This window comes from Dermacentor albipictus, chromosome 1, assembly GCF_038994185.2.
Source record: "Dermacentor albipictus isolate Rhodes 1998 colony chromosome 1, USDA_Dalb.pri_finalv2, whole genome shotgun sequence".
Taxonomy (NCBI): Eukaryota; Metazoa; Arthropoda; class Arachnida; order Ixodida; family Ixodidae; genus Dermacentor; species Dermacentor albipictus.
The window spans coordinates 358382983-358396857 of NC_091821.1; the positions used below are offsets into that span (position 1 = coordinate 358382983).

The 13875-nt window shown below is 46.2% G+C and overlaps 1 protein-coding gene across 1 annotated transcript in view; it reads right to left on the bottom strand.

Annotated features, from left to right (window-relative positions):
• Positions 1–353: 353 nt before the first annotated feature.
• Positions 354–13875, bottom strand: part of LOC139054595 (transmembrane ascorbate-dependent reductase CYB561-like) — a 37665-nt gene continuing 24143 nt past the window's right edge. Inside the window, exons 4-5 of the mRNA XM_070531829.1 lie at positions 13375–13529; positions 354–751 (exon numbers count right to left, since the gene is read on the bottom strand). Of these exons, the coding sequence (XP_070387930.1) occupies positions 577–751; positions 13375–13529 (330 nt within the window). The 3' untranslated portion in view covers positions 354–576. The remainder of the gene's footprint in view (positions 752–13374; positions 13530–13875) is intronic.

Genomic DNA, 13875 nt, shown 5'->3' on the forward strand with positions numbered 1-13875 from the left:
CCTAGTTAATCTTACAAGAAAACTCTCAAGCAAGAATCCTTTGTGGCTCTGAAAAGTAAACATTAAAAGACTTTCCAGCTAAATAGCATATTCATCAAACATGCAGAAAGCCACAAAACAGGAAAACCTTAATGAGTTCATGGCAAAATGTAGGTATAAGCACAGAAGTGTCCAAAAGAACAGAAGGGCCCAAGTGAAAATCCACAAGGGAATGGCTTTTGAAAGAACCCTCCTCACAATCTTGAATACACAAACTCCTCAGAATAAGCCTGAGGGCTTCTTATTATATCATCTCCCGCAGAAAGAAAAATAAAAGCATCTTATTTTCTAATTTCTTTAGACATATACAGATATCCATGAGCAATAAAAATTAAGTTTATGAGGACTTTTGAAAAGAACAGGAGAGATCAAACCAAAACTATCAGGCCAGTCAATTAGAGCCCAAGACATTTTGCTATTGTTCTTGCAATGTGTTCAGAGATCGGTATTGTCAGCGTGAAAGCTACCTCTATACTAAATCAGATCAAAAGGGGCAGTTCTCAAAGCAATAGCTGGGTCTTAGGTTCAGTTCGGTGATCAATCAGTGGGTGTGTGCGCTTGCAAAGGCAGGGCCGCCTCCTCTGGCAAAGGCGTTCGACGGTATGATGTTCGAGTTGTCAGGTACACCACCATGGTGGCAAAGGACACCATGCACACCGCTATCATGTGGCCCAGCACAGCCTCTCCAGGCAGCATTTGGTAGTTTGCTTTCCTGCACACAGGAGAGAGCAGCAGCACAAATGTAGTCAGCTCATTCATATAAACAGACACAGTAAGGAGATGGCTTCACGGTCAAAAATAACTGCTAAGCAAGACATACCTCTAATGTGCTTATTATAAAATTATATGTGGCATGAACAAGCATAAATTACTGAGTCATTACCTTTTTTGGGCACATTAATTGTCACTGGTGCAATGATAAGTAAAAGGAGAGCTAACTGCCTGAGTGTCCCAATGGAAACACACATAAAAGTTTTCTACATAGCATACTGTCCCATTCACATGAAAATTTTGTAGGCACAGCCATAAGGGACATACCCTGTCTAAAATTAGATTTAGTGTCAGTACTTGCATTTTACTGATAAAAATTCACAGATGATTACCATACTTCTTAATGCAAAATTTGAGCACAGCTATATACACATTTTCATTTCACAATATATTGGCTGGTGCAGACAATATGTTTCGTGCAGCAGGTTGTAAACAGATCAAAGCGTGATGCGACTGCATTGCTAATCGGGAGATCAGAACAGTAGCATGTGGGTGACACGTGGGTGCGATTCACAGCAGCTATTGCAGACAGACCTCCACTCATGCAGTACGTTTGGAAAGGTTGGTTGCGCTGTAGACGATCACAAGGAAGAAGACAGGACAGGCGCCTGTCCTGTCTTCTTCCTTGTGATCGTCTACAAAGCGCAACCAATCTTTCCAAATGCAATGAACTAACTTGCCCAACAACGCATTCTGCAGTGCGGTTTCCACATATAGTATCATGCAACATGCTCGCCGCATGCCATTGGTGAACAGACGACTGCACGCTCCTCTGCCGCCATCTTGTGCTGGTCATTACAAGTATTGCGTGGCACTGCGCTTTTCTCCTCATGCTTTCACCATACCCTCCTCCACTTTCCACCTCGTTTCCACCTCCCGCCTCTTGACTCTTGCTAATTTTTTCATCCCCTACTGCGATCCGTGTTCGCTTTGCTCGTATGCTCGGTTACGCCATAGGACAACGCCAACTCTCGCCGCAGGATTGCATACCTAAGAACTGCGCTCTAATAAGACAAAATATTCCATCAGTAGCAGCTACAACCCAAACTATTAAACTACTGATATTATTTCTGATCATAAGGGACATAGGAATGTTCACTGATGTAGCTTGAAAAGTTTATTTTGCAAATAAAACAGGTTCTCAACATTTCTGACCTCTGCACAACACTACGCCCTGCAGGAGCATTTATGGGAACACACCAAGCCACGATAGATTTGGCAACACTTTTGTTGAGTCGGTGTTTTAAAACAACAAAGTGCTAAGAAGGCCAGGTGGGGCTACGGGCTTGATAATGCAAATATGCCAGAACCAGGCACTCCCCAAGATTGCCTGTATTTCAGTGATTATTGAAAGTAGAAAAATGAAAGCATCTATTTCAGTCGGGATAAGGTACTCTAAGCTGCTATGAAGCAGTTTTAAAGCTGCAATTCACCGCTAGTATGATGAGGAAGCCATGCCTACTCAAAACTGGTTAACTGCAAATGTACCAAAAGCTGTCAAATATCTCAAATAATTATGAGCGTTTTGACACCTTGAGGGAGGTGTTCTTGAAAAATAATATTTCGGCACAATGCTTGAGCTACCACTTACAAACAAAAGCGCAGCAGATTAAAAGGCTTCCATACATCTTTAGCAAAATGTGACGAGAAATGCTGCAAAGCACTGCCGAGAGGCAACATGAAAATGGGTGCACATAAAAAGGATTTCACAACCGCAGCTCATGCAGAAAAACTGGGCACAGAACACTGCTATGCATTAGCCACTATAAGAACTTCAGAGTTCTTTGCTGAGGCAGTGTCAAATTCAGTTTTTGCAGTAGCATTCAATGAACAACAGGCACACGACACTAAAACTATCGAATAGGTTCAGTGCAGGCAAGAAAAGGGATATAATATAAAACCATAAGCCATTCTCAGAGCCAAAAAAAAAAAGACCATGCAGTTGCATATTCATGCACTGTGGCGAGAGTTGTGGGGCATAATCGGTTGTCTTCGCTCATGTACTGCCAATGTCTGTAGCCTGCTGTAACAAACCAGTGCTCATGCGGCTTCTCTCCAAGTCGGAAACCTGCCGCCAATGCAAAGACAACCATCCGTCGAAGCTCCTTGCCAGCTCACATATTCTGCCTTCAACAAGCGTCCTAACTCTATCTTGATCAGTCAAGAACGAAAAAAAGACAGCACCTTTTTTGCACGCAAACAATTCCATTGGTTGTATAAAGCAGGGCCAAGCATAAGACTCGTGTCAAAAATATAAACTTTATTAGAAAAATAAATTCCACACTGTAATGAATTCGGGCTTCCCTACATACGCAGGCCCTTCACCCCATGCATTGCCGATTACAAATGACATGCTCGAATGCAATACACAAAATACTTCGAAACCAAGCACAGAAGGTTTCTGAGGGAGAGCGAATGCTTTAACGCTATAGCGTTAAGGGCTCCGTGTCGCAGGAAATCCAGTGTCGGCGTCCCATGAGCGAAAATTGCTGTATATGTTCTATACAGCACTAAAGTTCTTCTATCACTGGCTCATACCATGTGTTATATTTTTTACAAACGAGAAGAAAGAAAATAGAGGGCCGGACTTTTGTTAGTCATATCATAAGGAGCCAACAAACAATGACACCAAGGATAGCATAGGGGAAATTGCACGTACTTATTAATTGAATTAAAGAAATGGGGGAAACTTCGTTACAAAGATTTTCCTCTGAATTTTGAGAATGAAAGCCCCCAACCAATGTCATGAAACAAAACAGAAACAGTGCATGCCTTCTGTGTTAAATCTTCTCAGACTGAAATATTAAATATGCGAAGCAAGAACAGAAGATCAGCCTATGCAAGAGGCTGCATTTCTACCAGAAAGCTTGCCTTCGTGCAAAGCGTTCGCCACGAGCGTTTCCCAGTAAGCATTACGATTACATAAGCTGCACTTGCCGGGAAGTCTGAGAAGTAATCATGGATCTTTGAATGCTATCGCCTTCCACTCTTAGAGAAAAAGTTTAAGCATCCTCCAACCTGTTTTGTAGCTTATCAACTTCTAGAAATTCTTTCTGGAGTAAAACACGAAAATATGGTACCACACACAAGCCTACATGACAGCCAGGAAATCACATCCTTATTACCTTCCAAAATGACTCATTCCTTGTACAAATTACACAGCTGCTCATCTATCTTTGTTTGGTACACAGCAAGTTGTCTGGGAAATGTTGTGCCAAAAGCTTCGTCAAAAAGCGGTCGGAAACCTTGCCCCTCTTCCATGGGCCCACGCTGCCATAGCTAACCTGTATTATTGTCTCCACCAACATCAGTCTAAACTCCAGATGACTGACAGAATTTAGTCTCGTGTCATACAATACAGATGTGTTATTAACCCTTTCAGTGCCAGGTTTCTTCCAGAGGTGATGCACCCCTGGAGTAAGGGTTTTTTGTCAGGGATTATAACATGAACACAATAGTCTATTTTTGAAATTGCAGAAATAAAGAAATGACACGAACAATCGCAAATGCTCTCTTCGTGTGGTCCTCACATTCCTCTCTGCTAAATGGAATGTCAAAAGCAACATGGCGGGACAGAAACACGAAAATGCACCAGTACGTCAGCGACATAGAAAGGGCTAATTGTCATGTCAAGCAAATGCCAGAACAACTTGTCTTTTCCAGAAGACCTTCCCCACGTACATAATAAGATTCCCAATGTATCCACAGGACGCTTTGGAGAAAACAAAAAACTTGACCCAGAAACAGGCGTGCTTCAGTGGCATGCATTGTTTCTAAGAAAGCCTGCCTTTGAAATGAAGCCCACTCTCATCAACCAAAATGTCTCACTCTGGCATGCAGAGTGCCTGAAATTTCTCAACAGGTCTGCTCAGGACAGAACACAGCTTGCGTAGTCCCGGTTTTGTGTACTGATCATCTCCTGCTTCATTATCTGTACAAAAACTTAATCTGAGCATGAACCAATCTCTGCTCAACATATTGTTACGTAGGATGCTGCAGACGAAAAGCTATGTACAAGTATATTTACAAGAGAATACACCGCACTTGGCCAAGACGCAACAGCCTGCGCTAGCCTCCAATCGTCGTCGTCGTCTTCTCACGATTTGCCTCTTCGTCATTGTAAATACTGTTCCGTAGCACTGCCCCCGCTGGCAAAAGTGCCATCCCAGAGTGACTAAAGGCCGGAGTCGGAAGCAGTGTAGTAAGCCTTGAGCCTACTGACGTGCACGACATCACTAGATGCCAGAGTAGAGGATGAGGTTGAACTCACAGGAGCGATTTCGTACGTCACAGGCGTCACCTGGCGCAGCACGCGGTAGGGCCCTGTGTATCGCGAAAGGAGCTTCTCTGAAAGTCCGACGTGACAAGATGGCGACCACAGGAGCACGAGCGCACCAGGCAAAAACTGTACGTCACGGTGGCGGGCGTTGTACCGACGCTGCTGAGTGGTTTGCGAGGCCGTCAGTCGAGTATGGACAAGCTGGCGTGCATGGTCTACGAGGTCGATGGCGTCACGCGCATACTCGCTTATTGAGATCGCAGTAGGAGGAAGCGCCAAGTCAAGAGGCAAGGTCGGTTTGCGACTGTACAGTAGATAAAATGGAGAAAATCAGGCGATGTCATGCCGGGAAGAATTATACGCAAATGCGACATAAGGAAGGGCAATGTCCCAGTCATGGTGGTCCTTGGAAACGTACTTGTACTGCATATCGGTAAGAGTACGGTTTAACCGCTCTGTCATGCCACTGGTTTAAGGATGGTATGAGGTAGTCAGCTTGTGTTGAGTGGAGCAGGAATGCACAATGTTGGTGATAACTTTCGATAGGAAATTACAACCATGGTCAGTAAGCAGCTGTCGTGGGGCACCATGAAGTGAGATAATGTGACGCAAGAGAAAGTCCGCAATATCAGTGGTGCAACTGGTAGGGAGAGCCCACGTGATAGCGTATCGGGTGGCGTAATCAGTTGCGACGACTATCCATTTGTTCCCAGAGGATGACGTGGGAAAGGGACTGAGGAGGTCTAATCCAACACGAAATAACGGTTCCACAGGGACGGTGGTAGGCTGGAGATGACCGGCAGGTAGCACCTGAGGTGTTTTCCGACGCTGGCAGGGATCACAGGCAGCAACATAGCGTCAGACGAAGCGAGCGAGACCAGGCCAATAGAAGCGGTGGCGGACACGGTCGTACGTGCGGGTTGCCCCTAGATGTCCTGCAGTGGGTGCGTCATGCATCTCAAAGAGCACAGTCTGTCGTAGATGTCTTGGCATGACAAGAAGAAGATCAGATCCGTCAGGGAGGAAGTTCCTTTGGTACAGAATGTCGCCCTAGAGGACATATCCGCGAATGGATGCGTCGGTAGGTGTAGAGCACAGACGCTCGATGAGTGCTCGCAGCAATAGGTCTCAGTACTGCTTATCGGCGATGTTAGCGAAGGCAGACACAGAGAAAATGCCGTTGGTGGTACTACTGTCGGCGGCGTCAGGCTCATCTACCGGGTAGCGAGACAGGCAGTCAGCATCCTTGTGTAGTTAGCCAGATTTGTTGGTGACAGTATACGAATATTCTTGGAGCGACCAAGTCTTCCTGTAGGATCTTTCAGTGAGCATAACCAGCAAAGCGCGTGATGGTCTGTGACAAGGGAAAAGCGTCGGCCATATAAGTATGGGCGGAACTTCGCAACCACCCAAACTAGGGCCAGGCACTCACGCTCAGTGATGCAATAGTTGCGCTCCAAGGGTGAGACAAGCCTGCTGGCATAAGCGATAACAAGGTCATTGGCGCGCTGACGTTGTGCCAGTACTGCGCCAATTCCGTGACTGCTGGCATCAGTACGGACTTCGGTAGGTGCAGAAGGATCGAAATGGGCCAGAACGGGAGGCGTTGTGAGAAGGTTGATTAGATGCGAGAATGCAGAGGCCTCGTTACTGGGTCCGGTTGCACTCCGTTCGCATCAACGAGATGCCCAAGGACAGTAATCTGGCGATGGCCGAATTGGCAATTCGATGCGTTGAGTTGCAGACCGACTCGACGAAAAACGTCAAGGACTGCTGAGAGGTGCTCGAGGTGCGTAGCGAACGTTGGGGAGAATACTATAACGTCGTCCAAGTACCACAGGCACGTGGACCACTTGAAACCGTGAAGAAGGGAGTCCATCATGCGTTTAAAAGTGGCAGGAGCATTACATAGACCGAACGGCATCACTTTGAATTGATAAAGACCATCGGGTGTTACAAAAGCAGTCTTCTCATGGTCGAGATTGTCCACGGCAATCTGCCAGTAGCCGGAGCGAAGGTCAATAGAGGAGAAGTAGCGAGCACTGCGGAGGCAGTCAAGGGCGTCATCAATCCGAGGTAGGGGATACACGTCCTTTTTGGTAACCCTGTTAAGGTGCCGATAATCCACACAAAAGCGCCATGAGTTATCCTTCTTTTTTTACCAGTACAACAGGCGGCACCCATGGACTACATGATGATTCGATAATGTTCTTGGCAAGCATTTTGCGAACTTCTGCATGAATAACTTGACGCTCAGCCGGTGACACTCAATACAGGTGGCAATGAATAGGAGGCGCATCACCGGTATTAATGTGATGTTTAACAGCTGTAGTTTGGGCCAAAGGACGATCGTTAAAGTAAAATATATCGTGGTAGGAAAACAGAACGCGGTAGAGCTCACACATGCTCGGACAGCATGTCGGGCACAATCATTTTCTTTAAGTCGGTGATGGTACAAGTTGCTGACTGCGATGATAGAGGAGGATCGGCTGATTTGTTGTCTACTGCAATAGATGCTACTGAGTGATCTTCGAATGAGCAAAGTTGGGCAAAAGACATCCCACATGACAGTACTTGTGTCGTCAAGCCAAAATTGACCACTGACAGGCAGATGCAATTTGCCGTAATAGATAAAACTGTATGAGGTACTGTGATCCCATGTGAAAGTAGGACATCTTGCATAGGAGCCGCGATGTAGTGACCATCGGGCACTGGTGGGGATAACACTAAGTCAACGTAAGTAAGTGCAGAAAGTGGCAAGCAAACAAAGTCGACGGAACTGAGGCAACTGGGGTGTGGTTCAATGGGATCCAGAACAGGCAGGTCAAGGCAGAGAGTACTGGCGGAACAATCGATGAGAGCAGAATGTGCGGAGAGGAAGTCTAAGCCGAGGATGATGTCATGGTGACAGTGGGCAATAACTGTGAATAGCACGATAGTGGAGCGATCGGCGAAGGAGATGTGGACGGCACACATACCAATTACGGGGGCTGCTCCACCATCGGCGACACGGACAACAGGCGTCGTTGCGGGCGTGATTATTTTCTTCAGGCAGTTACGAAGGTCAGCGCTTATTACCGACAAATGCGCCCCAGTGTCTACAGGAGCAGACACAGAAACACCGTCCACCTGCACATCAAGAAGGTTCAGATGAGTGGGCAATGTCAGTAGAGGATTTCGCAGCGTAGGGAGCAATGCAGCGTCACCTCGAGGTGCTGCATCGTCTAGTTTTCCGGCTGGGAGTGGCGTCCAAAGGGAGTCGGCGAAAAGGAGTGATGGGGCTGGGGAAAGCGAGATTGTTGTTATTGGGGCGAAGGCGAACTAGAATAGCGGTGGTTCAGCGCAGGAGAATCAGCGGCGGCATTATGTTTCGGAGCGTGTGGCATAGGGATGAGAAGGGCCACCGAAGGGGCGAGAGTAGGCAGCATAAGTGAGGGAACTCAGCGACTGCGACAGCGCCGAGAAATGTGCCCGATTCAACGGCAATGAAAACAAATGGGCTTGTCGTCAGCAGTGCGCCATTCAGATGGGTCGCGGAAACATGGTGGGTGATAAGATGCGAGACGGGGCCGAGTCAAAGAAGCCGGGTGGGTATCAGGGCAATGGGCCGAGCAGATGGTGTGAAGACCCATGTTTGCGAACTCCTAGCGGACAACTGCCTGGATCAGGGAACCAGTGACTGCAGGTGCATTGGAGGAGGTGGAGTCGAAGGCAGGCAGATAGGCAGCCTCAATCTCACGCCGGACGATCCTGGTAACATCGCCAGTGTTGTTGGGACGAGGAGCGTCGGCACAGGAAGATGTCGCTGGGGTGTTGGGCAGACGGGCAAACTGCTGGTCGATACGTCGGCTTTTAGCGAGTTCCAGGTGGCGGCACTCTTTTTTAACTGCATCCACCGTCGCCACGTTGTTGAAAACGAGCAAGTTGAAGGCGTCATCGGCAATGCCTTTGAGGATGTGGGAAACCTTGTCAGACTCAGTCATGTGTGCATCAACTTTGCAGCACAGAGCCAAGGCGTCCTGAATGTACATGACGTAGGGCTCCTTTGACGTCTGCACACGGCTGGATAACGCCTTCTGCGCGGCAAGTTGGTGACCGTATGGGTTGCCGAACAAGTCTCGGAGCTTTTGCTTAAGAGAATCCCAACTGGTAAGCTCATCTTCGTGCGTCCAAAACCAAACTCGAGGTGTGCCACCGAGGTAAAAGACTACAATGGCGAGCATGATAGTAGGGTCCCACCGGTTATTGCGGCTGATGTGTTTGTACAGGCCGATCGAGTCCTCGACGTGTTCCCCATCTTTGCCCGAGAATACGCCAGGATCACGGGGAGCGGGGAGAGTGATGTAGGTCGTTGAAGTGGCAGCAGGTGTCGGAGGCGGCTGAGTCGAGTTGTCATCGCCAAAAGCCATGAAGGAAGGCTCGACGTACCGTCCACTGCGAAGCTTCGTGATGAGGTACAGGGAACGTCCACCTCCACCAGATATGTTACTTAGGAAGACGCAGACGAAAAGCTATGTACAAGTATATTTACAAGGGAATACGCCACACTTGGCCAAGAGGCAACAGCCCGCGCTAGCCTCCAATCGTCATCATCGTCTCCTCACTGCTCGCCTCTTCGTCATTGCAAATACTGTTCCGTAGCAATATCACCAAAAAGTGGTGCATGGATGATATTTTTTTTAACTAGCACATTTTCGCATATGGTTTCTTGGTCACTTCTTGCAATGGAACAAATGCTTGGAAAGGCAACATTTCACATCTGTCCATCGACTCCCGAAGTTTTCTAAGATATGCAATGCGTGGTGGTTACAGAATATATTGTATTGCAAAGTGGTTGGTCTCAGTAACAATGAGATGAAGAAGCACTCCAACGAAATATTGAAGAAAATAGCTGACTGCTATTCCTGCACCATCACCAAGTGAAAGAATTGTACAAGGAGCATGGTGAACAGGAATAAGCTGGTAGCCGGGGTATCACCTTTTGTCGCACTAATTTTCAAACATGTGTGGAGTCTAAGCTCTCAGCACTGTACAAGGGTTCACCACTGTCATCCAAATACAGTTCCAAATTGCTCTCACTCAAAGATTCTAACCTCTCTGAATCACCTTTTCTTTTGTTAGCTTTTTTTTTTTTTCAGTAAGGCTTTAAGCACTAGCTTTCCCCACAAAGGCCGCCATTTTGAAGACCACAGGTCACACAACAACAAAAATGTTGAACACCATGTACCAAACTTTTCAATTCAAAAGGCTACTCGTACCATCGATGTTGCTTACAACAGGGACATATAAATGCAGGAGCTCAAACCATCCTGAGGGCTGTGCGAAAAATCGGAGGAACTCTGGGAAAGCAGGGCTTGTTCATCTCTTCCTTTTTCTTTTTTTTCTTTTTTTTTTGCAAGTAAACACTTGAAAAGCTCGGCTTCCTTTCTGCACGGAAAGGATTAATCAAAGGGCCTCTTTGCCCATGCACACCTATTTGTTTTTTCTAATGAGAGGCAAACGTGCCACACTAAAGATTGGGGTCCTACGTGCACTAAAGTGAGTATGTAACTGATGGCTTGCTTACAGTTTGGCAGTTGACACAAACAAAAGATTGGTTTCATGGTATCAGTTTAAGCTTCGCGCTCACTAATTTCTCAAAACACAAAGATGGACCACTATGCACCAGTATTTATTTTCTTGGGTTTCCTCCTGCAAAGCTTTTGCAAAATTAAGTTTGGGGCATCTGTAATGCCATCGTGGATACTCTACATTGAGGACCTCCCATTTCAATGCACATTGTTCTTTACTTTCTTCACTCGCTGCTGCTGCCACTCTTCCTCACGGCAGCGTTTTGACAGCGAGTGTCCGTGCTCATGGAGTTAGATGTGTTTATGTCTGCCAACGCGCTCGCGACACCATGCTTGTTTATTTAGTTAGTAAGCAAATGTTTATGAGTTTATGCAGCCAATAAATAAAGCTACTATCCTTACTTTGTATAGCTATCGATCGATCATAGCTATATATCGTATCATCGATCATCAACACAAAGTTGAAGTGCCAACTTGCCGCACTAATTTATACCATTCTTCATTCTTACCAAGAACCGCCACTGCATGGAACCGCCTTCCCGCCTCCTTAGTCACCATTTGTGACAGCACCAATTTCAAGCTTGCTGTTCAAAGTGCCTTATAGTTCCTTCATTATTTTTTTTTATTTTTTCTCTCGTTCTGTAAATAATGTACTCTACCACTCCTTTCTGTTGTGCCTACCGGCCTTGAAAGTATGTACAATAAATAAATAAATAAATAAATAAATAGCTGTCTACTAATCTGCTATCACAATCATTGCTTCGCCTTTCGGGCGAAAGTACAACTTGATCACTTTTTTTTAAACATACCTTACAGGCTTCAGGCGAGGCATTGAGTAAAGGGCGCAGTACATAAAGTGTGGCTTTATCAGCAAGATAACTTTATCAGCAAGGAACATTCGTATTCGTCCACACATTCTAAGCTTGTTAAGCGGGCCATTATCAGTTTGTGCTTCAAGAATGCCCTTAGCAAGTCTTGCTGTCATAAAGTGGACGTAAGCTTTGAAACGCAAACTCGATGTTTGTCCTTGGCTGGATACCCTAGGGTGGTGCTATTGTCTGTCGTGGAACGCATTTTAAGAGAAGCGCGTTCCAGCCCGCAGAAGTCAGTTGCCGATGCCCCTCCCGGCATACACCCTAAAGTAAGTGTTATACCTTACATGCACGGGATATCCCATAACTTGAAAAAGATAGCCCAAAGGGCGAATGTAAGAGTTGTTTTTTCTGCCGCCAACAAGCTCGGCAGGCTTTGCAGGTTGACGGATCCAAATTCCGTTCCTTCCGATAAGTGCAGTAAGCATCACCGAAAAAAGTTCGTCGAGTGTGTCCACTGGGTGGTTTACAACCTCCCGCTTTCATGTAGGAAGCAATATATCGGACAAACTGGGCATTGCCTAAATGGTCGGCTCCGTGAACACAGCAACAATGTAAAAAATGGCTCCGGTGGTTTCTTGGCAATCCACTGTCGCAATCATGGCTGCAAACCTCTTGAGGACCAATGCACGATTGTTTCCCGTGGCAGTACGCAGCTCATCCGAGAAATATCTGAAGCGCAGATGATTGCAAAATTGGGTGATAAGCGTGTTAGAAACTCACGTCCGTGTCGTTTTATGTTGCGCAATATCATTTGAAATGGATTATCAACTTGCCCGAAATTCTGCTCTGACCTGAATTCACCCAACATCAATTGCAATCCCTCGACCCATCTACACAACAGCAGCTGTTACCTGGGCTTCCCCAAAATGAGGAAACAATGCTGTGCCGCTTACGCTTGGCTGTTGCATTCACCAATGCATATACGTGTTTGATCGGAATGGCTGACAGCGGCGAGTGCAATGCCTGCAGTGACACAGGCATTGCACAGGAAATGAAAGACATGACCTCTGCCCAGCTCTAAATCAGTTAGATGGAAAGCCATTCACCTTGAACAAGATCTGCGGACCATGGCCTCGCATATCGCAGCTACAAAAGGCCACAAAAGCACTGCTGCAATATTTGAAAGCTACCGGATTGAGTCACCGTCTGTGATCTGGACTGAGTGACCGATCCAATATCCCCAGTGGACTTTCTCTTCTTTTAGTCTTTCCCTCCCCTTTTCCCTTTCCTAGTGTAGAGTAGCCAACCGGGCTCAGTCATGGTTAATCTCCCTGCATTTCGTTTATCATTTGCACTATTTCTCTCTCTCTCTCCTAGCTGTATCCCAGGGAAAGAGTAGACACTGCACACAAGTACGTCCACCCTTTTAGCTTTTTCAATAGCGTCAAGATTGAGTTCGACCTTACTCTAAAAAATTTACAAGACAAGAGACCCACCCTCTGGCATCCCGATGTGTCCACAAGAATGGTCAGTATCATTCAAATAACTCGGTTACTTGTGCACCCAGAAGTTGAACAAACTGACTTCTTTCACTTAAACCTGAATTTAGCAAAATAAATCAGCCAACTTTCATCTTCTTTTCCTTTTTTTGGTTTAAACTGAAAACATTGAACCCTGCCTATATTTTTGTGTTCAGAATATAAAGTGCTGAGCTGTGAAGCGTCACAGCTACTTTCACAAGTGTTTGCTTGGCGATATTCAAAAGGCATGCGTTTCGCAACTGACCGTTAATGTGGCATATACAGTTTATTGACAGGGACTGTAAAACTAGATCCACCTGCACTATCATAAAACACTGATGACCCAAAACCATGCAAAGCGAAGTTCCACCAAGACTCACAGCGTGAAGATGAGCTTCTCCAGGATCCCCATTAGTGCAGTGGCCACAGCAAGCACGAAAATTGCCAGTCCAAAGTAGACATGCAGAGGCAGGTACTGAGCTCGCAACCACTGGCGCACTCCAGGAAACAGGAACGCCACGAATCCACACAGTAGCTGCAATAGCACAAATTGGTACCATTTCTACGTACTCTGTTTAACATGACGAGTGTGATATGCTATAAGCAGCCACGTACAGCTGCACCATAGTTGCTTACTTCCGTTAGAAAACATAAGTAAATATATTTATCACAATAGTAAATGACCAGCCTCTTTTGCTGGCCAAGCTCAAGTGCAAGCATTCATGCCTAGCATGTGTTAATACAGCCCTGCAGTTGCACATTCCACAGTGGCCCACATTGTTCCCAAAAATAGTTCTACAGCTTCAGCTATGAACCGATTTTCTTAGTCATCTAAACTCCTGCCCCACGCTGCAACGTTTCTGTCATGACAGGCCTGGTTC